This window comes from Microdochium trichocladiopsis, assembly GCF_020744255.1.
Source record: "Microdochium trichocladiopsis strain MPI-CAGE-CH-0230 chromosome Unknown B0I36scaffold_4, whole genome shotgun sequence".
Lineage (NCBI taxonomy): Eukaryota > Fungi > Ascomycota > Sordariomycetes > Xylariales > Microdochiaceae > Microdochium > Microdochium trichocladiopsis.
In genome coordinates this window covers 2,075,905-2,099,021 of record NW_025763547.1, presented here as the reverse complement: position 1 = coordinate 2,099,021, position 23,117 = coordinate 2,075,905, and the positions used below count along the sequence as shown (strand labels likewise).

The 23,117-nt window shown below is 56.0% G+C and overlaps 6 protein-coding genes across 6 annotated transcripts; 4 read left to right on the top strand and 2 right to left on the bottom strand.

The window, feature by feature from the left end:
* Nucleotides 1-1,609: 1,609 nt before the first annotated feature.
* Nucleotides 1,610-2,881, top strand: B0I36DRAFT_320979 (P-loop containing nucleoside triphosphate hydrolase protein). The gene has a single exon (XM_046153625.1). It carries the CDS (start codon nt 1,896-1,898, stop codon nt 2,751-2,753), a length of 858 nt encoding a protein of 285 aa, XP_046014041.1. The 5' UTR covers nt 1,610-1,895; the 3' UTR covers nt 2,754-2,881.
* A 497-nt stretch (nt 2,882-3,378) lies between these two features.
* Nucleotides 3,379-6,089, bottom strand: B0I36DRAFT_361907 (Mis6-domain-containing protein; the record flags this gene model as incomplete). Its single annotated transcript, XM_046158561.1, has 8 exons — nt 3,379-4,448; nt 4,512-4,629; nt 4,689-4,940; nt 5,001-5,159; nt 5,250-5,373; nt 5,436-5,507; nt 5,563-5,938; nt 6,005-6,089. The coding sequence occupies 8 exons, from the start codon at nt 6,087-6,089 to the stop codon at nt 3,379-3,381; spliced, it is 2,256 nt and encodes a 751-aa protein (XP_046014040.1).
* A 1,631-nt stretch (nt 6,090-7,720) lies between these two features.
* Nucleotides 7,721-9,388, top strand: B0I36DRAFT_373587 (uncharacterized protein; the record flags this gene model as incomplete). The annotated part of the gene is made up of 2 exons (XM_046160206.1): nt 7,721-9,128; nt 9,189-9,388. 2 exons carry the CDS (start codon nt 7,721-7,723, stop codon nt 9,386-9,388), a joined length of 1,608 nt encoding a protein of 535 aa, XP_046014039.1.
* Nucleotides 9,389-11,033: 1,645 nt separating this feature from the next.
* Nucleotides 11,034-13,637, top strand: B0I36DRAFT_348298 (uncharacterized protein; the record flags this gene model as incomplete). Its single annotated transcript, XM_046156676.1, has 6 exons — nt 11,034-11,345; nt 11,488-11,578; nt 11,665-11,880; nt 12,166-12,232; nt 12,827-12,959; nt 13,317-13,637. 6 exons carry the CDS (start codon nt 11,034-11,036, stop codon nt 13,635-13,637), a joined length of 1,140 nt encoding a protein of 379 aa, XP_046014038.1.
* A 1,149-nt stretch (nt 13,638-14,786) lies between these two features.
* On the top strand, nt 14,787-19,833 carry B0I36DRAFT_106093 (uncharacterized protein). The gene is made up of 2 exons (XM_046147799.1): nt 14,787-15,295; nt 15,358-19,833. The coding sequence occupies exons 1-2, from the start codon at nt 14,906-14,908 to the stop codon at nt 19,711-19,713; spliced, it is 4,746 nt and encodes a 1,581-aa protein (XP_046014037.1). The 5' UTR covers nt 14,787-14,905; the 3' UTR covers nt 19,714-19,833.
* Nucleotides 19,834-19,915: 82 nt separating this feature from the next.
* On the bottom strand, nt 19,916-22,927 carry B0I36DRAFT_320968 (Spc98 family-domain-containing protein). The gene is made up of 2 exons (XM_046153624.1): nt 22,879-22,927; nt 19,916-22,781 (listed from the first exon to the last, which is right to left on the bottom strand). The coding sequence occupies exon 2, from the start codon at nt 22,662-22,664 to the stop codon at nt 19,953-19,955; it is 2,712 nt and encodes a 903-aa protein (XP_046014036.1). The 5' UTR covers nt 22,665-22,781; nt 22,879-22,927; the 3' UTR covers nt 19,916-19,952.
* Nucleotides 22,928-23,117: the final 190 nt, after the last annotated feature.

Genomic DNA, 23,117 nt, shown 5'->3' with positions numbered 1-23,117 from the left:
TCGACGGCGACTGTCATTTGCTATCACATCGAACAGAAGCTGCCCCCATGCATCTACAGCGGCCCTGCTATCCACACACCGAGCGCAGAAGACCCCATCGAGATTATGAGGCATATGCTACCGCTGCGCCTGGCGTCACGACAACTCCAACGGGACATCTCCGGCCACGCGAGCCCACCTTTAGTTGTTGCCTGTGTTTCGAATCCACAAAACACCATATCCGCGGTCGAGATCTTGTTGCCCCTGCGTCACCGATCCATAAATACTCGAAATTTTCCGAGGTTCACCGCTCCATCAAACCATCGCGATATGCGATGGTGATGTTGCTGGCCACACATATCCGCACGGAGGTGTGCAAAAGCTCCAGTGACCACATTGAGCTCGAGCGCTATGATAACTGCCACAAAGTAATCTTTGAGGAACAAGTCACGTGGCGGATATAACCATTCGTGGCAAATAACCTGTTGATGCAGGACGTCATCATGTTGAGGGGATGACAGGCTTTCCTCTCGCGATGGTGTTTGCACAATCTCACAGTTGGAGACTGATCGAGATGGCCGGGCACGGCCGACCTGACATTCCACGACCTCAGATGACAGAAGATAACATCATGGCTTAGCCAGGAAATTGCTCCTGGGCTTCTCTGAGCTGATATGGCATGGTCCCGGTATAGGTTGGTCCAGCGTCAAATGATTAGTCTTGCGCGTTTGATGCGTCTGTATACGAGAGCCCATAGAGCTTGACGACACGGTCTATGCCAGTAAAGTTCAATATCCCACGATTCCCACCCGAGTGACAAAGTCTCATGTCTTCTTGTTGGGAATATTCTTGCCCTGGGAGACTTCTGTTCACCGCCATTAGTCTTGGCCATGAGTAAGCCTCGTACGTGAGGATCTCACGATGGAGGAGTGTTGTTTCGCAGTGCCGTCTCAAAAGTCAATCAATCAGCAGGAGGTGGGTCGAGTTACAACAACCCTTTGCTCAGGCGCAATGATCTCGCAGAGAGGAATTACAGAAGAAAACCAAGCTCAAAATGTGTGTAATTCCTCTTCCCGTATGGGATTGGGCTTTTGTTGACGTTTGGCTCCTTAAAAGAGTCAGTGGCAAGTGTGACTGTATTTTTACATTGGGACAAGAGGCGTTGATCGCATCTTTGGGGTCCTCATTTAGATTCATCAACGAGCAAGGCGGAGCACTTTTGCTTGACGAGTGGTCAAAAGACAGCCAAATCCTCTGCGGGTCGAGTGCCAGGCTTCCTCAATGTCTTTTTGCCGTCCTGATCGACAGCGACGTCGACGATGGAAATAGACAACCCTTGGGAAGCCCACTCGTCGTCGTTCTGGGACCGGCTGGAGCCGAACTAGAGGCCCCACTTGGGTCGGGGCAGGGCGCCAGAGTGACCGGCTCGACTGGGGGAGCAGCCGTGTGTATATATCTCAGAGACTGTACGTGGTGCTGCAAACTGTCCACCTAAGTAGACAGTACGTGTACTGTGGGCATCAGTCAGTCCGGTCGCTCGTGGATATGGCCCCGACGGGGCCCGATGGCGTAAGAACTTTTTGATTTGTAGGTGAGCAGGTCCTGCCTTTTCTTTGCTGTTTGTTCAGAAGTCTCGTGATTACAGGAACTCCTTTTCAAAATTTCATATCTTGCCACAGGTTGCCCTCTAGAATCAGCCCTCCGGACTAGCCTCTCCAGCCGGGCCTCGCAGTCTGCTCAAGCTGCCCTTCACACGGACGGACAGGACGGAGTGAAAGACGTCACTCCGGGTTCATCTGTCATCACCACAACTACAAACCATCACCACCACCACTACCACCACCACCTTCTTGACCAAACCGTTCAAGACAAAAAGACTGGGTATTCACACACACACCTCTATACAAATACACAGGATGTCGTCCCAAAAAGCCCCCGAGATCTCAGTCAACAACCTGACGTACCGGTTCCCCGGCTACGCGACGGGTCTCTCTGGCGTGACGCTGCAGTCCCTGCCCCCGCGCTCGCGGACGCTGCTCATCGGGGCCAACGGGGCGGGCAAGACGACGCTGCTGCGGCTGCTGGCGGGCAAGCGGCTGGCCCCCGCGGGCACGATCAACGTGGCCGGGCTGGACCCGTTCAAGCAGGGGCTCGAGGGGGTGACGTACCTGGGGCTGGAGTGGGTGCTGAACCCGATTGTGCGGACCGACATTGGGGTGGGCGAGCTGCTGCGGTCCGTGGGCGGCGACGCGTACCCGGCGCGGCGGGACGAGCTGGTGGGCGTGCTCGACATTGACGTCGAGTGGCGGATGCACGCCGTGTCGGACGGCGAGCGGCGCCGCGTCCAGCTCGCCATGGGCCTCATCCGGCCCTGGACGATCCTCCTCCTCGACGAGATCACCGTCGACCTCGACGTGCTCTCGCGCGCAGAGTTCCTCGGCTGGCTCAAGCACGAGACGGAGATCCGCGAGTGCACCATCGTCTACGCCACCCACATCCTCGACAACCTCGCCGGCTGGCCCACCCACCTCGTCCACATGCACCTCGGCGAGGTCCGCGAGTGGGGCACCACCGACAGGTTCCTCGGCGCCCAGGACGAGAAGGCCCTCTCCTCGGGCAACTCGCGCCTCGGCGAGATCGTGCTGGGCTGGCTGCGAGAGGACCTGAGGGACCGCGGGCCCCGCAACCAGAAGAAGATGGGCACCGAGGGGCTCACGTACTCGACCGGCGGGCTTGGCGGGTATGGGCTCGAGGCCACGCCGCCGGGCAAGTAAGTGGAAGGGTTTCCAGAATGAGGGGATGTATAGAAAGCGAGGGAAAGAGACAGAGAGAGAGAGAGAGAGAGAGAGAGAGAGAGATCCTACGTGACGCTTCACTGTACATGGGGCCAACGGTAGCGTGGGATTTCAGAAGGAGAGAGAGGAATTTCTTCAACACAGAAACAAGAGAGCCAAAAAGGGCCAGAAAACAGGGAAGGAAATCAAAAGCCAGCTGGCTGAGCACGACGTCATCCGTTCTTGTTAACGATTCTTTAACGATTCACACACACACACACACACAGCTTTTCAGAGATACCCCTTTCAACAAAGGATAACGGACTAAGAATAGAAGCCTCGCATGTCTTTGGTTATGATGCACCACCCTGGTCAGGCGGGTCAAAGTATAGAAAGTGGACAAAGACTGTCTATCTCTTTGCATGGGGCACGGGACAATAAGCACAATAAAATCCTTGTCATGTTAGGTCAACATCCTTTCTTGCTAACATGGGATACTCTGACGCTCTTCCCGCTGTTGCACTGCTGTCCCAAAGTAACCACCAACCCCGACGAGTCCGTTCATGACATGGCTTGCGTCCCACCTGGTCATTATTATGTATTGTGCTTCCAAATTTCCAACAGCTCATGGCCGCTTCCCCGCCAGGGTCGTCATGGTGCTGTACAACAACTCCGCAATCCCTCCCATCCCCTTGGCCTCGGTCAGATCCTCCAAGACCTCGACCCGGAAGTCCTCCCACGAGATGTTCATGCCCCCGCGACCCGCCAGGCCCCTCAGGCTGGCCTTGGTCACGGGCCCCGCGTGCCTGGCCTCGTCGTCCATCACTTCCTCGCCTGCCTCCTGGTCCTCGAGTTCCGCGACTCTCGAGGCTGCGAACCCGCCCAGCACCGGCGAGTACGAGAACGAGTAGAGCGCGGTGAGGGCGAGCTGCTGCTGCTGTTGGTCGTCGTTGTTCACATCCCGGATGTACCCCGCAAGCGCGGCGCCGACGCCCGCATCGAGCAGGCACCCGTGCGCGTTGGCGTCGGCGGTGCCGAACGCGCGCGACCGCCAGATCAGGTTGCACATGTCCATCAGGAAGCCGTTGAACTCGTCCACGTACGCGGACGGGTACTGCTGCTGCTGCTGCGCCGCGGATGCTTTGCTGCTACTGCCGGGTTTGAGCTTGCGCTGCTGCTGCGCGTGGGAAAATGCCGTCTTGTACTGTGCTAGGACGCCGCATATGCGGGACAGCACGGACGGGCAGGGGAGGAAGGCCAGGAGGTAGACGACCGGCTTTGGAGGGATGACGATCCGCAGGAACGGCAGGGGGGAGTTGGCCGGCGGCTGCTGCTGCTCAGGGCTGTTGGCTGCGACTGCCAGCGAGGCGGTCTCCTCGTAGAAGTTCAGGACAGCGTCTGCTGCTCTCGTCGCCGAGTCCGAGGGCCTCGATGACAGGGCAGCGGCCGATGACGATGACGACGCCGCCGCGGCCTGGAGGACGGCCAGGGCCAGCATGCCCGTCCGGCGCTCCATCGCCTCGATCAGTGCGGCGGCCTTCTGCGGCTCCGTGTTGCTCTGCTGGGTGTTGAGCGTCAGCGCGATGCGCCAGCGACGGAACAGGGCGCCGTAGTAGTTGAGAAGGTCGATCTGCCTGCCGACCGTGCCATCTAGTATCCGAGCCTCAAGCGGCTGGAAGACGGCCGAGAGAAGGTCTGGAATGGGTACTCGTCAGCAGTTGTGAGGGTGATGTGACAGATATTTTGGCTTCTGCTCACCCTGGAAGTCGAGCATCGGCAGATACGTCAAAATGTCGAGGATTTCCGCCCTGTCCTCGTGACCATCCCAGATGTGCAGATAGTCACTCAAGAACGCCAGTATGACTGGCGGCATGACCTAAAACGGACTGTTCAGTAAACTCGTGCCAGCCCAGGCGGCAATCTCTGCAACCGTACCTTTGTAGCAGCCAGATAGGACTGTACGATCTGGAATATGCCACTGTTCGCTTCGCCTCTGAGCACATCTTCCGCGTAAGAGGCGAGCCATAAACTCGCTCGCGTCGTAGCTTCGGCATCGGGCTTCAGGAGGAAGAGCTTCTGCAGCAGAGGGTCACCCAGCACAGCTATCAGCTGGTCAGGAAACTCGAGCCTGTCGAGCTTGTCTACGAGCCCGTCTGCGCTCTCAATCTCCTCAAGCGTGACAGAGTTCTGCGTGCACGGCCGTCAGTGGAAGGGCAGTGAGAAGCTTCAATGTCGAGACAGCCCTACCTCGGTCGCACGTGACGAGTGCACCTCGGGGACGATCAACTTCCCGTTGTTGCGGGACACCTGGTAGGCCGACAGTGGTTGCTCTGATCTCAGCCGTGTCCGCTCGGCGTGCGCCTGTTGGATTTCTGCAAGCCGGTCTCGCCACTGCGGGTCCGGATGCTAGTGCCAGGTATGCGTCAGATTACAGGTTCGCTGGGCGACTCGATGGAGGCCATCCATGAGAAGGGTTTGCTTGAATTGAGGACATACTGCGAATGTCGATGCCTTTCCGCGAACGGCCTCGCCAACCACAATCTCGGGGTAGTAGTTCTTGTAGACGCGCAAGAGTCCGGTCAGAGCTTGATCGTTGCCTGTTTGTCTCGCCAGGGAGAGTCTTATTCCGGACACATCAATGACTCGTACCAACACGTGCGGTGACAAAGGTCCGACACTTACAACGACTGGATGCGATGGGGCCGAACATGCCTCCGACGAGTGATGAGTGCAAGAATATGGCAAATATGTGTGCTATGCCAAAGTCAGTTTTAACACATGACCCAGACAGCAAGCGCTTGGGCCTTACCGGATGGCCGCGGTGTCGAGGAGGTTGAAGAGAAGGCTGTATGACTGTGACAAGACTCCGGAGTTATCGATGACATGGTGTATCATGATGAGCCACCTCAGAAGGGCACCCTGTATGGCGAGGGATGGCTTGCGCTTCCCGTGCCCGAGAGCGCCAACCACCTTGACGAGGACATCGCCCGACACGGTTGAGGCTGGGTAGAGGGACCTGAGGATGCTGTTCAGGCTGGCCTGGTCGAGGAAGTTGGGGGTGGTGAGGACATCAATCAAGTCATCCAGGTCACCAGGAAGCACGCCCCGCTCGTAGTTTCGAGTGTTGAGTTTCTCGACGGAGGGCTTGACCTCCTCTGTTCGATTTCTCGGGAGCACTTTTGATGCTGTGAGATAAGAGTTAGCCTCGTGATGAAGCAGAGGGGGATATATTGCCGCCGTGGACGCGGTACCTTTGGCAATGGCTTCGATGTGCCGGCGAGCGGCCGGGTCCGAGTCGCCGTGGGGAAGCGGCGAAGCCGTGCCTCGCGGTGCCATGGCCAGCCACGTTGGCTGCAGGGCAGCGCAAGCCGCGCAGAAAAGGCTGCAGACTGCACCAACACCAGGAGGAGTCACAGTGCACTGTCGCGTTGCAGGTTCACACAATGTTCTTTGTATCCCGGGGCCTGGCGTGTCGCGTGGGGCTCCCGGCGGACGGTGGTGTTTGCATATTGAGCCGGGTGGCAGTCGCGTGTTGCCCTCGAGTACGCGACTGCCACCAACATTCAAGTGAGGTCACGCCGCTGTGGGGCCACGGCAACGGCCGGGTGTGGGGCGAGCAAAAGGCCCGGCTGCGGGGATTGTGCCGGCGGAGGAGGCGGTCATCCTGTTGCTGCTGGCTGATTGATCCAATCCATGAGCTCCGTCCCTCCGGAGAGAACCAACGCCTGCCATTGGCACTCCTGGTCCTCGCCCAGCTGGTCTTTGTCATCGCCAAGGCCCCCATAGGAGCGCCTAGACTCGGTGTAGCCCCCCCGGGCTCAAGGTCAGCCATGCCCGGCATGGGCAAAATCCAGCCAGTCCGACCAAAACATGACCGATTCACAGGCTCGCATGCTGCTCCTGCGATCGAAGACGCCAGAGCGGGATTTACCGCGCCAATCCTTGCCACCCTGCGCATTCCTATGGCTGGAAAGCCCGCGGAAACGGGAGAGTGGGACAGCTCACTGATGCAGGGTTCACAACCCACAGTAGCGGTGCAGGGATGTCGCCTGTGCCTGCCTGTGCCTGCCTGTAGGTCCGCTACGTACGCCATGTCGTTGCACCTCTCTCAACTCTGCAATGCGGACAGAGTGGACGGCGAAACGCACGACAAGAGTCCCAGCAACCCAACATCACTCGCTGCCGGGCTATCGCTCACTGCCTGTGTCCCGAAGGCCCGTCGGGCTGCCTGATGTGGCAAGTGCGTGGCGCTTTGGAGTTGCACGCATAGCCTCACGTCACATCGACTCGCTTGGCTGGCCGGTCAGCATAGGAAACTTTCCCGCAGGCAAGTTGAGGAACCCGACAATTCATGGGGACCCCCCAGCCTCGAGCAAGGGTCTGGTCGCCTGCTGTGGGCTCGCTAGGCATGCCAGGTGCCGACGGCGACGGCGCCTCTCTCTCGCTGCTATTCTCCAGGGCAATCTGGACCATACATTTTTTTTTTCGAGCACTTCGTGATGTTCACATCGTGACTGTAAAACCCTCGTTTTCATGTCGACATGGTGTCGTAATCTTCACTCCAGCCAGCTTTCGTACGCAGCGCCCATCGTTGTTCGTCAACCCCCCCCCCCCCCCCCAGAACGGGAAACAAGGCCGAGAACACGGCCAGCCAGGACCTGTCGTCGTGGGGGCTGTGCCGCTTCGTCAGCAAGCCCGACCACAAGTTTGGCTTGACAGAGCACGCTCGTGCAAGCCGTTCGTTCCCCGTGCAACGGCCCCTGTCTTGCCATTACCCCCGGGCCACTGCAATTTGGTGCTATGTGGTTCCGGGGAACCTCGCTGCTGCCGGAGATTCTCCGGATCGCAAGGAAGTTTAGGCATTCTGGTTGTTGTGAGGTTTGCGTGTTTTAATTACCAGGTAATCAACGACCCGGCTCAAAAGGTCTCAGGACTCAGACACCTGCTGGGGCATGCCGGGAACCGTCATGGATCTTGATCCAGGCGAAGGGCCATTTTCAGAGGCTCAGAGGCGTGTTGCCGGGTCTGCTCCGTTTCCAGATCCCGCACAGCCGATCACGGTGATACGAAACAATCACTCCAACATCCCGCTGGGGAGCATCCTCAACAAGGGCGAGATCATACTCCTGTTGACTCCAGTCGTCGTGATCAGGGAGCGCGGTGAGACTCCCGGACGCGATCCATTCGAGATCCTGGGTAGAGCGGTTGCCGCCAAGCACGCTGGAGTCAGACATGTTCCGTACACGGCCCTCAATGGTATCACCAACACGCATGCGGCCTTCATCAGAGCGGCAAGAGTAGTCATATTCGTCGTTAGCGGACCACCTCGGCTCGGCCAGGTCGATCAGGTCGAGCTCGGTCGGGCTGTTCAGCGGCTGGCTAGAGGGAAGCCTTTCATCATGATCACCACTCTCAGCGCTAGTCCAGTTGACGATGATTTTCCGACAGCCCTCCAGGTGACTGAGATGAACCAGAGAAATCTTCAGACGCTTGCAGAGTCACTCTTTGTGAGAGAGTTGCACACAAAGTCGTTGGCCAGCGAAGGAAGTCTGCCCGCTCATGGACGACCCGAAACGAATTGGTCAATTGAGGTCTGGGATACACTTAAGGACATGGGGGCCGTTTCAGCGCTGTGGAATGAATGTCTCCCGTCGCAGTTCAAGATGGACGCCAACAAACTGCGGTCAGTGCTCGCCAGAGGCGATGATGCTTTTTATCACGTCGTCTGTATGCCTCAGACATCATTGGTGATAGGTCTCTGTACCACCTACACGGTACAGGCGACCCGGCAAAGCGATGAACTTATTGGCTACCTTGCCACTCTTATTGTCGACCCAAGATATCGGGGCCAGGGGATTGGACGTGCTTTGCACGACCATGCCCTGAGTTGGCTGAGACGAATGGTTGGGTTGAGCCATATCCAGTTGGGGTCAAGTTTCCCGCGCCTACTTCGAGGGCTGCCGACCTCTGTCGACTCGGAGCATTGGTTCGTGAAGCGTGGATGGGATATCGGGATGCCTGGCAACGAGATACGAGATCTACTCCTCGAGACGGATGCATGGCCTAGTGCGATGCCGGAGGACATTGAAATCCGCCGATCATACCGACAAGCAACGCCCGACGATCTTTCTTCACTAAGAGAATTATTGGAACGAAGTCTCGTCATGCCTCAGCACGCTGGCTGGCTTGAACAATACACAGCTGCCATTGATACTGGCCGACTGGACAACATCATCGTTGGTATGCATGGGCGCACTATCGTTGCCACGGCACTCATCTATCAGCCCAATGACGACTCCACGCTAGAAAGAAACCTGCCTTGGGCGGGTGCAATTGGCACGGATGTGGGTGGGATAACTTGCGTGTACATTGCCGGTAAGTTGGACCAATGAATACGACGAGAGCGCTGATATCCTAACCGTTCCAACTGCATAGATGTTCAAGCAGGCTCCCTGCAGATCCAACGGGACTCTATCATGATTCGACTGCTCGACACGTGCGTCGCCATTCACCAGCGTCGAGGCATGGCGAGGGTCTTTCTCGACGGTGTCAGAGGGGGGTTTGACGCGTATCAAGCACTCGGTATGTGGTCGCGGGGACATTGGCGCCGGAACGAGATCGACCACTATTCGTGACATCAACATGCTGGAGCAGTTAGTCGAAATCCCACTGACCGTTTTGGCGCCTAGGGTTTCAAGAATGGTGTGCTTACCGCGAAGCATGGCAGCCTTTGCAGACAGACGAAGAACACTGATGTTGTGAATGACGCTCATGAGGGCGGTGACGGCTGGGTGCCAGTCAACATGGAAGGCATCTCTCGATGAGACAGTCTTGCCGGTTCTGGAACGCTGTCGTACTCTGGCGTCTTGACCGACACGAGGCTTTGAGATCGTTGGGATATGAGGGTGTCGACGTTTCCATGGCTGTCGAGACATAGCCGGTGATGAGCATCAAGATCGCGTTACGCCTCGACCTTGGGGAAGTCATGCGATGTTCGACATGACCCGGAAGACTTCATGATATTATACTGTGCGTTTCGAATCGTCGAACAGCTGACCGTAGCGGCGAGGATAGAGGATGTAGTCGATGGTTTCGAGCCGGTAGCTCTTTGAGGACGACGGGGTGTACTATCTTAGGCATGTTACGCGGCAAGGAAAGTACGTAAGTTTACTCCTTTGGACGACGGACATATCGTTCTCGATGCTGATGACTCATGTCCAACCCAAAAGTCGCATGGTCGAGGGACAGAATTGTTCGCGGTACACGCGAGCGTGTCGCGTTCAACGCGACTGGGCAAACAATGTTGATACAAGTTCAAGAATCTACAGGGAATGAGAATAATTGCCCCCGTTATGGCTGGCAAAACATAAAAACCTTGCGGGGGATGTATAGAGGGACAGCTACGGCGGCGCGAGGTGCTGGGAGGTGCTGAGAGGCGCTGTAAGCTACGACTGAGCAGGCCTAGCGCGTTGCTGGGTGGTTGTCGGCTGGGCGGCACCCTCTCGCACTATGAACCATAAGCGTAGGCTGACAACGGCCACAGCTCCGACACGCAACGTGGTTAGGCCCGTCGGAAGGCAGCCTCGACGAATACAGTTCACAGACAGACCAATTCAATCTGGGCCGTTACCTGAACTCTGCCGCCATGACGTTGCCTCATCTTGCCAGACACAAAACCTGTTGCCACCCACTTCAATGCCCTTCAGATGATCAGCTTTGAGTACCACGGCCACGTACTGGGGGGCCTGGTCCTTGCTTGCAGCGCTGACAGCCAAGCACGCTCCTGTCACCACAGTTCACTGATATTCCCTTTCTCTTCACAAGCAATGTGGGAGTAGCAGGTGCGATACCGGAGGCGGGACGTACAGACCTTTTCACAATCCCCGTATCTCCTTCTCCCGCAGCGAGCAAGGACCCCCGGAAAGATCTAGAGCAAGGGCTGCCCGGGTTTTCTTCCCCGGGAGTCGACTAACGCCTGTCAGGGCCTAGAGAGACCGGGTGGAGCTGGTTTAAGTACCAGAACCCACTCAGGGGTGAACATGCCGTCGCCATTCTGAGCGGCTTACATGGCATGGTCAAGGGGCCGCCCCTGATCAACGCGCTAGGGAAATCGTCACTTACGATAACATTGGTTTGAAAGCGGGGAGCGGTAGGTATGGTGTGTCCTCTCACCTTGGGAAATCGTCTCCGGCAAGCATTTAAGGACGGCGAGGACCTCTTGTCCTCGAAAAGTGTTGAGTCTTGGGACCACGCAGCACCGACCACTGCCACTACAGCATCATGGCACACCAAACGAGCTACTTCAGCGTTCACAAAGGCAACACTGATTACTGGGCAGTCATGGATTCCATCAAGTGGGTGACACGCGTGCCACAAGTGCGACATGCGTGTGGTCCTTGTTGGACCTGGTCAAGGAGTCTTTCTGACGATCATGCCCAGGGAACCGGAACCCGTCTTGGTTGTCCACGGGAAAAAGCCAAAGGGCAAAAAAAAGGAGGCAGCAAAGGCAGCAGCAAAGGCGGAAGCAAGGGCAGCAAGGGCAGCAGCAAAGGCAGCAAAAAAACGGGAGCAGAAGCAGAAGAAGACCCAAAAGTGAAAAAGAACCAGCAAAAGACAACGTGGGGGTGGGCGCGGAGAGGAGAAAGTCAGGTTGCGATCATGAATGGAGGCTAAACTCATGGATCTACGAAAAGGAGGTTGGCGAGCAACTATGAAAAGCTTTGTTTCCGATTAGTTTACAGATCTTTGTGACATCTGTTGTGTTCTATCTCACGACTTGATGCTCGACTTTGTGAAAATGAAGCTCAAGTCCAACGTCATGACCTGTAGGTTTCACGACGATGCTTCACTTCGACTCGCCTACCGTAGGAGCAGAGTTTTCACTTTTTGCTCTTTGTTTTGGTTCGCTCAGTGCGTCAATATCGCTATCCTTGGCAAGTCACCATTCATTATTTTGTGGACAAGCAGTCGTGCGACGATGAGGTCATTTTCCCAGTTATGCAGATTCATAACATCAAAAAGGTTTGTTTACAAATTCGTTTCCTGAATGAGTCATTGCACGAAAACGTCTACGAGAAGACGGCCAAGAAACAGCAGAGTGAATGGCGACCAACCGCCCAGCAACCAGGTAAGCAACGAGCCAGTCGGGCTGCAGCCGGTCCACGAGCTACAAACCACGGAACTCGGCAGAGTGGGACCGGACAAAGTTCCAAGTGATTCTCAACAGTCCGCTGGTGCTTCTAGACCAAGTGTTCATGGCTCCTATCATGTCAAGAAACTAAGGACTTCAAGATACTACATCATTGACAACCCCCCCGGGACGTTTCAGGGATCAGGGAGCCTCTTCAAATGCGGCCGCAAACTTTAACTGAGTGCCCCTGATATAATTGTGCTCTGTTGTCATTTATGACAGTTTTCAAGGGCGGACATCGTACCCGAGAGGAACCATACCCGGTCCAAGATGAGGCTCCCTCGGCCTTGTAAGTGGCAATGCTGGAACCTTAATCTCTCTCGGTCCCGACGAATTGCGAGGTATTCGACCTAGTGTCGTCCGTGTCTTCCTCCTGTGCCCCTGACCACCAGCAGTGTACAGCCGGAGGACGACGCATGAAGAACTTGTTGGATTAGCTCAGGTGGATGGCGCCTGGTGCGTGTCGGCCGCATTTCAAGCGACCTGAACTCATACAAGGATGCTTCGCCCGGGTTATATGGATGGCTGACGGGGGAGAAAATTTGCTCTCCCGAACGAGCTCGGATTGTCGACCAGGCATCAAAGTACTGGGGCATGCTCTCCTTCCCCCCCCCCCCCCAGGGATTCCAAGCAGACATTGCAATCTCCGCCCCTCTACGCTTACGCAGTGATGTTTTGACGATGCTCTCGTCTCCGAGAAGGATTGGTTGCCAGTGATGGAAACCCTCACAAGATCCACTCTTACGTAGCCCCCCTAGCCTAGTCCTGCAGTCCGAGATTGGACCACATCGACAACCATTATCTCATAACAGGCCATGTAGGGCTGATCGCTGCGGCACTGGGTGGCCAAGGGGGAAGATACTTGTCCTTATGTTCGGTACAGAGGTACCCGCAAGGCACTAGCTATCCCAGCCTCCAAACAAAACCGTGGTACCCCTGCCTGCCTGTTTGCCAGGCCAACGATTGGCAGACTTGAGCGGCGAGCGCTGACTCACCATGCTGTGTACCTAGGCAGAGTACTATGGTATGCTCCAGCTTGGACCTCTGCCCGGAGCAACAGGTCAAGTTGAAGGATTACTCGCGATAAAAGGGCTTCATCCGGTAGGCTCTCTTCCATCTAGCGGCTCTTGCCGTATGGTCTCAAGATGTCTTATCCGGCAGTGAGACACTGTAGTTCGGCTTCACCGTAGGATCGACCGTGGTCTAGCTTGTGTGACACGACAACTCCACCAGGCAGAAACGACGTGGCTGGGTTGTCAGTATCTCTGTTCACGCGGTACTGGTCCTCCCAGCACCAGTACCGCGAGCAGAGCCTCAAACCTCCGTGTTTGTGTACCCCGGATAGCTAAGCGGGATGTCCTGTCCAAGCGTAGCTTCCCCAATCGGACGTCACCCTGGCGCTGGACGCATGGGAGATTGCTGAAGGGCTGCCTGTGCACTTGCCTTGGGAGTCCAGATGGACCCACGCGTTACACGGCCCCCTTTCACCGCCGCACGAACTGACAAATGCGTCCAGGTTCATGCATGCACTCGTGTCTGAAAGAGGCTCAGATCTGTTCGAATTTTGCCAGGAATCTCTTGGTCATTTCCTGCGAGCGCCTTCCGCCTATTCCTGCCGGACGCAGGCTGCCATGGAGACGAAACATGCCGAGCTAGAGCGTCTCGTAGGCCATGTCTTGGCTCTGCAGCAGTAACGGCAAGTCCTGCACTTTTCAGCAAACTGCATTTCTCTGCATTGTGTAAAACACCAATTCTTGGCCACGCACGCACCTTGAGAACAGCACGGCGCGGGCAGGGCTCGGTTGCCCTAATTGAGCCCTCATTGAGCCCCCAGGTCAGAGACATGCTTGTTCAAATGACGGTGTTGTTCATCCTGCCTCTACAGAACATGAAGGCTGACGATCCTCGAGAACAATGAAGTTCGACTATTTATTACTCGCCCAATGGCGCTCATTGAACTGGCTGGTTTGTCTCGAGTCTCTTTGATGTCGTCGGCTTAAGCCTGGTCTGCATAGATTGGGCACAGCTGAAACCAGCGCTGATTCGCGAGCTAGCGTTACATACTTAAAGTACCTAAAGTTAGGTATTTAGTGTACGTACCTTAGGTAATTTGTGTTGCATTTAGTTGGTTCTCGCTGTAATTAACCATGACCATGGCATTCTGACTAACCATAGCGGGACCAGTGAGCCTCCGTCCTGGCACAGCCAATCATGGCTTTTGGCAAGCAGAGTACAGTACGTTAATGTGTGGTGTGCTGGCTGAGGTCGACGTCTGATTTCTCTCTCAGCCTCCGATCGCTGGGTCGGTCTCAGGAAAGAGCCGGATTCACGGCAAGTTGCTAATCCTTGAATGGACAAATCTGTGGGGACATCATCAGTACATACCTGGGTAGTCTTGACTCCTGTGTCCCGGTTATGGCTCCCATTGTTGACAAGTCCAAGTAGAACCGGACAGGTCCACACGATCTTGTTGTATGCGCTGAACGCGTTTGGCCACGTGTGCGTACAGTGCGACACGGCCCATGAGCTTCCATTTGTAGCCCGAGCTGGGTAACCTTGGAAGCTTGGGAGCTTCACGTGTGGAGCTCGTCGTCACGGTGCATCCCACCCACCTCAAAGGCGAGCTCCCGTTTGCGACAACCCAGAAGGCAAACACAAGCGCAGACCTGCCCGCGATCCTGTCGTCCGCGCGAGCTTCGCGATAGTCCCTCCAACAGCGCCATCTCCCTTGAGCCGCGACGGCTGCAGCTCGCTGTCACAGTCAACTCTCAATCTGTCGTCGCCCTTGGGCAGCAGGTTCGCGACACCCTGGCCAGCACGCGCGATCCTTGCTCGTTCACACGAAGTATCCGATAACAACTACAACGAACACATCCTTCAGCTTGGATTACGTATTGCAGCCCGACGACAACGTCTTTGAAAAGTATTCAGACACTTTTCACATCATGGCCATGCTGCCATCATGGACCTCGCAGATGGTCAAGACGTCGCTTCCATACTGAGCACGGCCTTACCGGCACCTATTGCGTCGCTCTCGCCAGATTTGCCAGCCAAGACCTCAACCAAGGGCATTGCCACCATCATTTGGCCCTACAGTGCTTTCAAGGGGACATTTGCGTTTATTCTCGCCGAGCCAGACTTCCGATTACGTCTCAAGAAGGGCCAGGTCCGCGTCAACTTCACTGGATCGGCAGCGGCAGCAGTGGGCAGTTGTGGTTTGGAAAGTCAAGATGAGGTTTCACTTGTACTAGACGGCGCCGAGTGGTCCCAGGCTGTAGCACAGAGGCGGCAGAGCGTGTCCGGTGCCGATATCGACTGGCAGCTCACGTTCTCGGAAAGAGTCGCTTTGCAGGTAATCGTGCTTGGTTTCCGGAGTTGCTCCTCTTGACTGAACACTAATACCCGCCTCTCTAGGTCAGATTGGCTGCGACAGGTGAAATTAAATTCATTTCTGCCAAGGATGTTCCGACTTCCAGCAAACCCGAGCTCGCGAGCGAAGCACTTGCCACTGCGCAGATCGACTCTACACCGGCGCAAGTACCCGACGCACCAGTACCGATAGTCTCTCCTCAACCATATCAGACGCCGGCGAAGCCAGCCAGAGTCAGCACTCTCGGCGAAAATGAGTTTGAATCGCCAGCGTTCATCAAGAGAGCGAGGGCTTCCTATGGCTCTCTCTTCGAGGACGGGTACGATATATTCGAGGACGATGGCGGTGCCAAGAATCGTGGGCGCAAGCGCGCGCGCTTTGGCAGGAGCAGCACGTCATGGAGATATACAAGCCAGAGCCCGAGTCCTGAGCCCGAAGAACCTGCCTCACCAGTGGAGAAGGCCAGTCTCGCGAAAATGGTCGCGGCCGCAGACTCGACCCAGGAGAGCCAAATGGCGAAGCCGACAACGAGTCCATTCCATGAGACTGCCGAGCAGATACAAGCTAACCGTGGTGAGGACGATATACTTCATGCCACCTCGGCAGCAGACGAAACCATCATAGAACCACAGGCACCAGCTTTCCAACTTGGTGCTCACCGAAGGGGAAGTCGTTCGCAAAGTCCAGCACATGCTCATGGCAGCTCTCTCGGCGATGCTCACATGCACGAAACTGGGACCGAGACGTTCTCTGCCCAAGCTGTGGGTCATGTCCCAGGCGAAGCGATGGGATACTCGGCGACGCGTGCGCAGGACAGTGGGGTCGGCAATGATGAAGTAGCCATCCCAGGCTGGAGCGCGATGCCCATGAACTATGGTACTGAGCCGGATCAGCACTTGCATGTGGATGCTATACACGCCGATATGATTGCTAGCGGTATACCACATAATCTTGGTGTGCCTCTGCATGATATCACTCATGCGGCTGGGCCTATCTTCCAAGAAGACGGCCACTTTCATGTTACAGGCGAGATACCCCTGGACCACACCCTGCACACTGGCAACCTTATGCCGCAGCCATTCGGACGAGCGGAAAGCCTTCACGACCATCATGAATCGGACTACCCTCCCCTGGAGCCTGAAATTCCGGCCATCAGGGGAGATGAGAGCGCAATCAAGATGCCGCCGAGTCAAGGGACGTTCATCAGCAGTGGCTTCACAACGCACTCTCCACTCCTGGACCAGGCCGCCCCAAATGGTGCGCTCCTTTCACATCATGGTGAACGACATGGATCAGAGGATGCGTTTCAGAGCCAGCCCGGTTCAAGTCCTGGCTCGACTTCCGACCAGCCAGTGGTACTCGATGACGAATCCGAGGAGGAGGAAGATATTCACGACAAGCGTGATGTTGCCAGCAGAGCTCTGCAGGCCGCTGGTAGCAATATCATCGACGAGGACGCCGAGGTTGATGATGAAGTGGACGCGGAATATTCTGAAGATGAGGAGGAACTCATAGACGATCCCGATGACGAAGGTGGCGACTACGATACCAGGATCGAACCTGCTGACGACGAAGACGACAGCCATGATGAGGACTTACAAATACACGAGCCAGAACCCGCGTTTGACGCTCCAGACAGCGAGGAAGACAGCAGTGTCGAGGAAGAATACGATGAGAATATGCAAGATCTAGTCCACAGGGACGAGGAGGAAGAGGATGAGGAAGAGGGAGAAGAAGACCAGGATGCGCTAGCTCCACAAGTCGAGGACGAGGAGGGATATGATGAAGAGGACGAGGAAGAAGAGCAGTCCGAAATTTACGAGGACGACGAAGATGCAGATGACGACGGGGTTGATGAGGAACAGTATTCTGAGGAGGAAGAGGAAGAAGAAGAAGGGGAGGAGGAAGAGGAGGAAGAAGACGATGAAATGGAGGAGCCACTGCCGCCGCCACCACCGTCCAGATTTAGTCGACCACAAGCTGCAAGCCAGCCTGTGGTCATAGATCTTTTATCATCATCAGAAGACGAGGCGGAAGGCGAAGATGTGCCTGTTCCAGTTCAAGAACAAAATCGAAGCGCCACCAAACACGACAATGAGAGCGTCGATGAGGAGATTGCGAGTGGCGAAGATCTCGCAGACGAAGACGAGGACGAGGAGGAAGAGGAAGAGGAGATGGACAGCGAAGATGAAGAGGAGCAGGAGGAAGATGGGGAAGAAGAGGGCGAGGACGACAACAGTAGTGTCGCGGGTTCAGCCGACGAGGAAGATCAGGCGTGGGAGTCTGATTATGAACATGAAGGACGTGCTGGGCGAGATGAGAAAACGCCCTCAATAGCACCTGTTCCCCCGGAGCCGTCCAAAGTCCAAATCGCGGAAAGCAAGACCAGCCTGTCTGCGGCGGGTCAGGTCGGCCTCACCGACGAGCAGCCACAGCTGGCCACTACAAATAATCTCAAAGAGCGGCTGCGACTTGATTCCGATGCTAGCGAAACCAAGCAGCCGGAAGTGGCTATGCCCGTGGAGTCGGCCCAGAATGACGACAACATTGAGACTGATTTCACGGCTGGAGACGTAGATATGCCAGACGTTGAGGCAGAGAGGGATGTGGCGACACACGAAGCTCGAGCGCCTGAAGCGTCGGCAACACAGTCTACGAAAGAAGATATCAGTGACCAGGCGCCTACACACAAGCCGCAGTCGCCGTCCTCCATGGCTGGCGACATAGTTGCGGACACAGACGTTCAGTTCGGGGAAGCACCCACTGAAGATGATAGACTACCGAGGTCTTCATCCCCACGACTCAGCCCCGAACAAGCGGCTTTCCACGATGCCGAACATGAGGAGCAGAACCGGTCAGCGTTGTCTCAGTCACAACAAGACGAGTCACTTGATGCTGGACCTGACGATGCCTTGGACGTTCGGGTGGAGCACTCCCAGGAAGTCGAGAGTGGCGCCGTTGCGCGGCAACTTCCAACGCCCATGGACACTCAGATCGCCCAGGAAACCATCCATCTCGAAGAGAAGTTCACTTTGAACGTTATGGCTTCGCAAAGTCCTCCATCCCAGCCAGAAGTGATGTCGCTTGAGCAACAAGGTCTTTCCATCACGACTGAATCAACCGTAGAAGCTGCAAACAGCGCGACACAGACAAGGCACCCGCAAGCTAGCCTTAAGGCAGACACAACTACAACGTCTCCTCGTCAAGCTTCTATGGATGCCATTGAACCTACCCAGATCACGATTTCTTCACCGCAGGCCACCGATTCATCTCATCTTGTCTCGTCCGTGGAGGATCTGGCTAGCTCAACCCTGCCTGCTCCCGTGTCGGCTCAGCCAGCGTTGCCAGGCCCTCTCTTCACGGACCTGGACGACGAATTGCAAGCAAGCCTGTTGGAGGAGTACAGCCAGGAGCTAGATTTTGCGATGAAATCACCCAGCGGATCAGCTGCCCAAGAGGCGACACCTCCCGCGAGAGTGTTCACGCCTCCGCGGTTGCCCCAAATGATGGATGAGTCCCCTGACGTCGACGCTGGGGCGCGGCTTGTGAGAACTGCCAACCGTGCACAGAGTGAATTTACTCGGCCAGACATTTCGCCACGGGCTCAAAGACTGCTGGCGAGAGGACGCCATGCACAGAGAACACCATCTCCAAAGCCACCGTCCACGAAACTTCAGTCGTCTCCCACGCAGCCCTCAGCCACCTCTCAAAACTCGAGATCACCAAAGATCCCGATCGACTCGTCGCCCGAGATCGAGGATCGCAGCGTTCTCCTTGCTAGGGCGTCGGCCCCGAAGCAAGCAGCATCTTCAGCCAGTTCTGTCAAGGACGACTCTCTTAAGCTCGAAGACGACTCGGAGTCTATGGCTACGATCAAGCTGCACCTCGCCAGGCACCTTCGCGACGAATTGCGCGACTGCTACATCCTTGAGGGCCTGCGTTACCATCTCAACCAGGTTGCCAATGTCATTGCGGTCGTGATGATGTCGCCCGCAGAGCCGCAGCGCACAAAGGCACGCGAGTACGCCATGTCGTTCACCATCACGGACCACAGCATCGGCCCCAACACGGTCATGGAGGTGCAGTTCTACCGCCCGCACAAGGAGTCGCTGCCCGTCGTGAAGCCCGGCGACGTCGTCCTCCTGCGCCGCTTCAAGGTGCTGTCCCTCACGAACAAGGGCTTCGGGCTCCGGACGCAGCCGGACGGCTCGAGCTGGGCCGTCTTCGACCGCGAGGGCGAGCCGCCGCAGGTTAAGGGTCCGCCGGTCGAGTACGACGCCAAGGAGTCTGTGTATGTGGACTATCTGCGCGAGTGGCATGGTCTGCTGGACGAGAAGGCGCGCGCCAGGCTCGAGCGTGCAAACAAGCGGATCATCGAGGCGAGCGGGAAGAAAAGGTAGACTGCGCGAACAGGCCTTATGATACACAGGATATGTTGGAAAATGTTGATGTGTAGCCATGCAACAATAATTCAATGGGTGGTGGAAGGTTTGTGGCAACAGATTGACGAGCGTGTTGCGGTCGACATCAAGTCCCAAGCATTTCACACGCGAAAGATACCACGGGTAGAAACAAGCCGATAGACATATCATGATTAACGAAGGATCGATTTTCTCATTCCATGGCTCCTGTTGCAACTTTATAGGGCAAAAGACCTCGGCTCCAGCACGCCAAACTCGAGCATCTCGGCCAGCGTGTCCCACTTTGCAGCTGCCGAGTTTGTGCTTGCCCGGGCCACTCCCCTGAGGCCGCTGCACAAGAACTTCATGTGTCTATCCAGCTCGTCGGCCATGTCCATCAGAGTTCTATAATAATCCTTCGCCCCAGCCTCATCGTCATCGTCACTGTCGTCTTGCTCGTAGAGTTTGCTCTTATCTTGTTCCTCGAGGAACGTCTGGTCTTCCTCCTCGCTGGCCTGCATGTATCGCTGCGGCCTATTTGGCTTTGCGGGGGATGAGTATGTCGAGAGTCGCGAGAGTTCCTGTGTGGCCTCTGCTTCTCGTTGAGCCTCGGACTGTCGTGCGTCCTCGAGCTTGATAGCCAGGTCGAGAACGTCGAGGATGCACTGCCTGATCGGGTCAAGCCTTGTGCCCAGGCATACCTCGTCGATCATCCGTTTCGCGAAAGAGGAGTGGACACTGATCATGGCGTCGATATCTTTCGCCTGCTCGAGATCGCTGCGAAGCTGTGCAGCCAGAGGCCCAATAACCAGCGTGGTAATGTACGTATCGATGACGCTGCAGAACCACAGAAGACGCATGCGTACACGGTAGTAGGCCGTCTGGTCTTGCGAGAGGTCTGCTACTCCATCGGCCAGAGGTTTGTGCCGATGCAAGACATAGCTGGCGCGGCGGAGCTGGAGGAGGAACGTGAACACGGCTTGGTAGTGACCCAGCGACGTGTCCGTAATGACAATCCGTAGAGGCCATGGAAGATGGTAGGTTACTCGAACGAGTGGTAGGCCGAGGCGGACGGACGTCCGCGTCTTTGCTACATCATTCTTGAGCTCCATCGCTGGCACGCTCACAGCCAGGCGGCTTGCGTCTATTTTTGATTCAAATGCCTCCTGGGCGACCTGGCTCAGTGCGAGTCGATCGTGCCAGTTGGCATTCAGTAAGTCCAGATTATGGAAAATGGACACAGCCAGTAGGCCGGATCGAGAACCGTCAGTCATCAGGAAGACACTGTGCAATGAATCGATCTCAACAATCAATCTGCAACTCCCCAGGAGAACCGTACGGAGAGTCGCATAGGCCGCATGGTGTTTGCTCTCTATCCATGCTTCAAATGCCTCACTGAACACTTCCGGGAATGGAGCGAAATTGTCGATGTCCCCTGCCGTAATCGCCGCAAAGTCCAATGAAGGTTCCTGGCTATGATCGCAGGAGTAATGCCTACCCAAAAGCTTAAGCATTACGATGCTCTTGCCTGCATTGAAGATGTTTGCTATGGATGGATGGAGAAATCGTGGAACCACCAAGGTGCCGTCCTGAGAGACTCGTAGCTTGTACTGATCGCGCCAGACCTGATGGGAGGGCAGCCGAGCCGCAGTACTTGATATGAAGAAGACCTTGTCGCTTATGTCGATCTCGCCAGACTCCATCCAGAGGCGTATCGGTCGCAAATACACCTTGAAACATGTGAGAAAAATGGTGGCGAGGAATTCATAAGCCTGTGCCCTGCCCTCGAGCTGAGCATTGGCCGCAGAGTCGAATAAAAGCTCAAGATATCGGAATGGATGAGGATACTTTGCCTCGAGAAACTGCGAAACAACCTCGGACAGCGCAGATAGCGGCTGGATGCGTGGGCCCAGATCGTGTACAATCTTGGTCAAGCTCACAACAATGCTGTTCGACACATCTACCAGTCGACGCTCATAGTCTGCTGACATGCTGTCAAACTCCTTGAGTCGACTGTCTACGGCATCCTGGAAAACTTGTATCAACGGCAATTTGTGTTTCTCCTTCGCAAAGGCACGCAGGAGGGAGAACTGTCGTCCTATTTGGCCGAGGTTCGTAAGTGCCTCTCTCAGTACTGGTTCGGACGTATGTGATAGGCGAACATGAGGGACTGGCCTGCCATCATGGTCGAAGATTGAGGTTTTCAGGCCTCTGAGCATGAACAACACTTCTCGCACGGCCTGTGCCTCCGACATCATGTGTGCCTGTGGTGTGCCAGTACGCATATCTGACGCAACCTTTCGCCATTGCTGTGTCTGCACAACCCGTTCCAGGCCAAGCTCATCTTGGATATGGATGATCAAATCGTCTGGACGTCTGAAATATTGATTCTGGACAGAAACCGAGGCAGTGGTATCATCGGAACCCTGCGCTTTGTCTGCCTCATTGTCAGACGCACTATCGGACCCCAGGTATTCGTCGGAGCTATCGTTGCCAAAGTCGACACTGTCCCAAAGATGGCGGTCGTCGGCCCAACCGTCCTCTTTGGCAATCTCGTCCCATGTCAGCCCTGGTTCAGGGACTACCTCTGGGGGCTTCAAAAGCTCAAGGTCTGCCAGCTTGGATTTCTCCACAGGCTTGTCCGAGAGCTCCAACAGGAAGTGGAGAGCATCAGGCAACCATTTCAGATCGAGGCTCGAGAGGCGAGCCATGCGACTGCCGAGCGCATCTGCGAGGCCATCTCGATTCACAACGTGGAGGCGCTCCTCAAGCCCCTCTAGCTGCTTGTAAACCTCGAACTGGTTGGTGCGGAGACGGGTGTGATGCCGCAATCGCTGCAGACTAGATTCTCGCACGGTCTGGAGGAGGGCAGGATCCTGGTCTGAGGTCGACGTGACAATAGTGCCAATGAGCTCATCTGTGAGGGCGCTCAGTTGCGCGGCGTATGCCATGCTGGCAGTCCGTTTTCACCTTGCCATAAGCTTGCAAATGTGCGGATGGACAGACACTGTTTTGTCCAGAAGGCAGGGTTTCACAAGACGAGTCAGAACACAAACAACTCTGCAGGGCTATAGTTGGTCAGCCAAGTTTGAAAGGGGAGGGTCTCGCGTCGAACACGCAGTACAAGACAGGTTCGCTGCCTGAAGGACACAAAGCTAGACGTACAGAGTATGCATGCAGTGTTGTTCGCGTTGAGTGTTTCGCGTCGCGGCTCTGAACCATCGGCAATTGAAGGAATCATGGCCCACTTGTCCAGGGCCAACTGCTGGTCGGGCCATTAGGGTGACGCCTTATGCACAGTGCGGATACTTCTCTCAGATGCCAGCTGAGCCGCAAGACTAGCACGGTGTACGCACGGAGCAGGGGCCCCCCTAATTGAAGCTGGACCGAACTCTGATAGCATC

Excerpts from the sequence above, each read along its gene's own strand:
- B0I36DRAFT_320979 (XM_046153625.1), top strand. The coding sequence starts at position 1,896 with ATGTCGTCCCAAAAAGCCCCCGAGATCTCAGTCAACAACCTGACGTAC.
- B0I36DRAFT_320968 (XM_046153624.1), bottom strand. The coding sequence starts at position 22,664 with ATGGCATACGCCGCGCAACTGAGCGCCCTCACAGATGAGCTCATTGGC.
- B0I36DRAFT_106093 (XM_046147799.1), top strand. The coding sequence starts at position 14,906 with ATGGACCTCGCAGATGGTCAAGACGTCGCTTCCATACTGAGCACGGCC. Across the intron at positions 15,296-15,357 it reads CGGAAAGAGTCGCTTTGCAG|GTCAGATTGGCTGCGACAGG; the intron begins GTAATCGTGCTT and ends CCGCCTCTCTAG.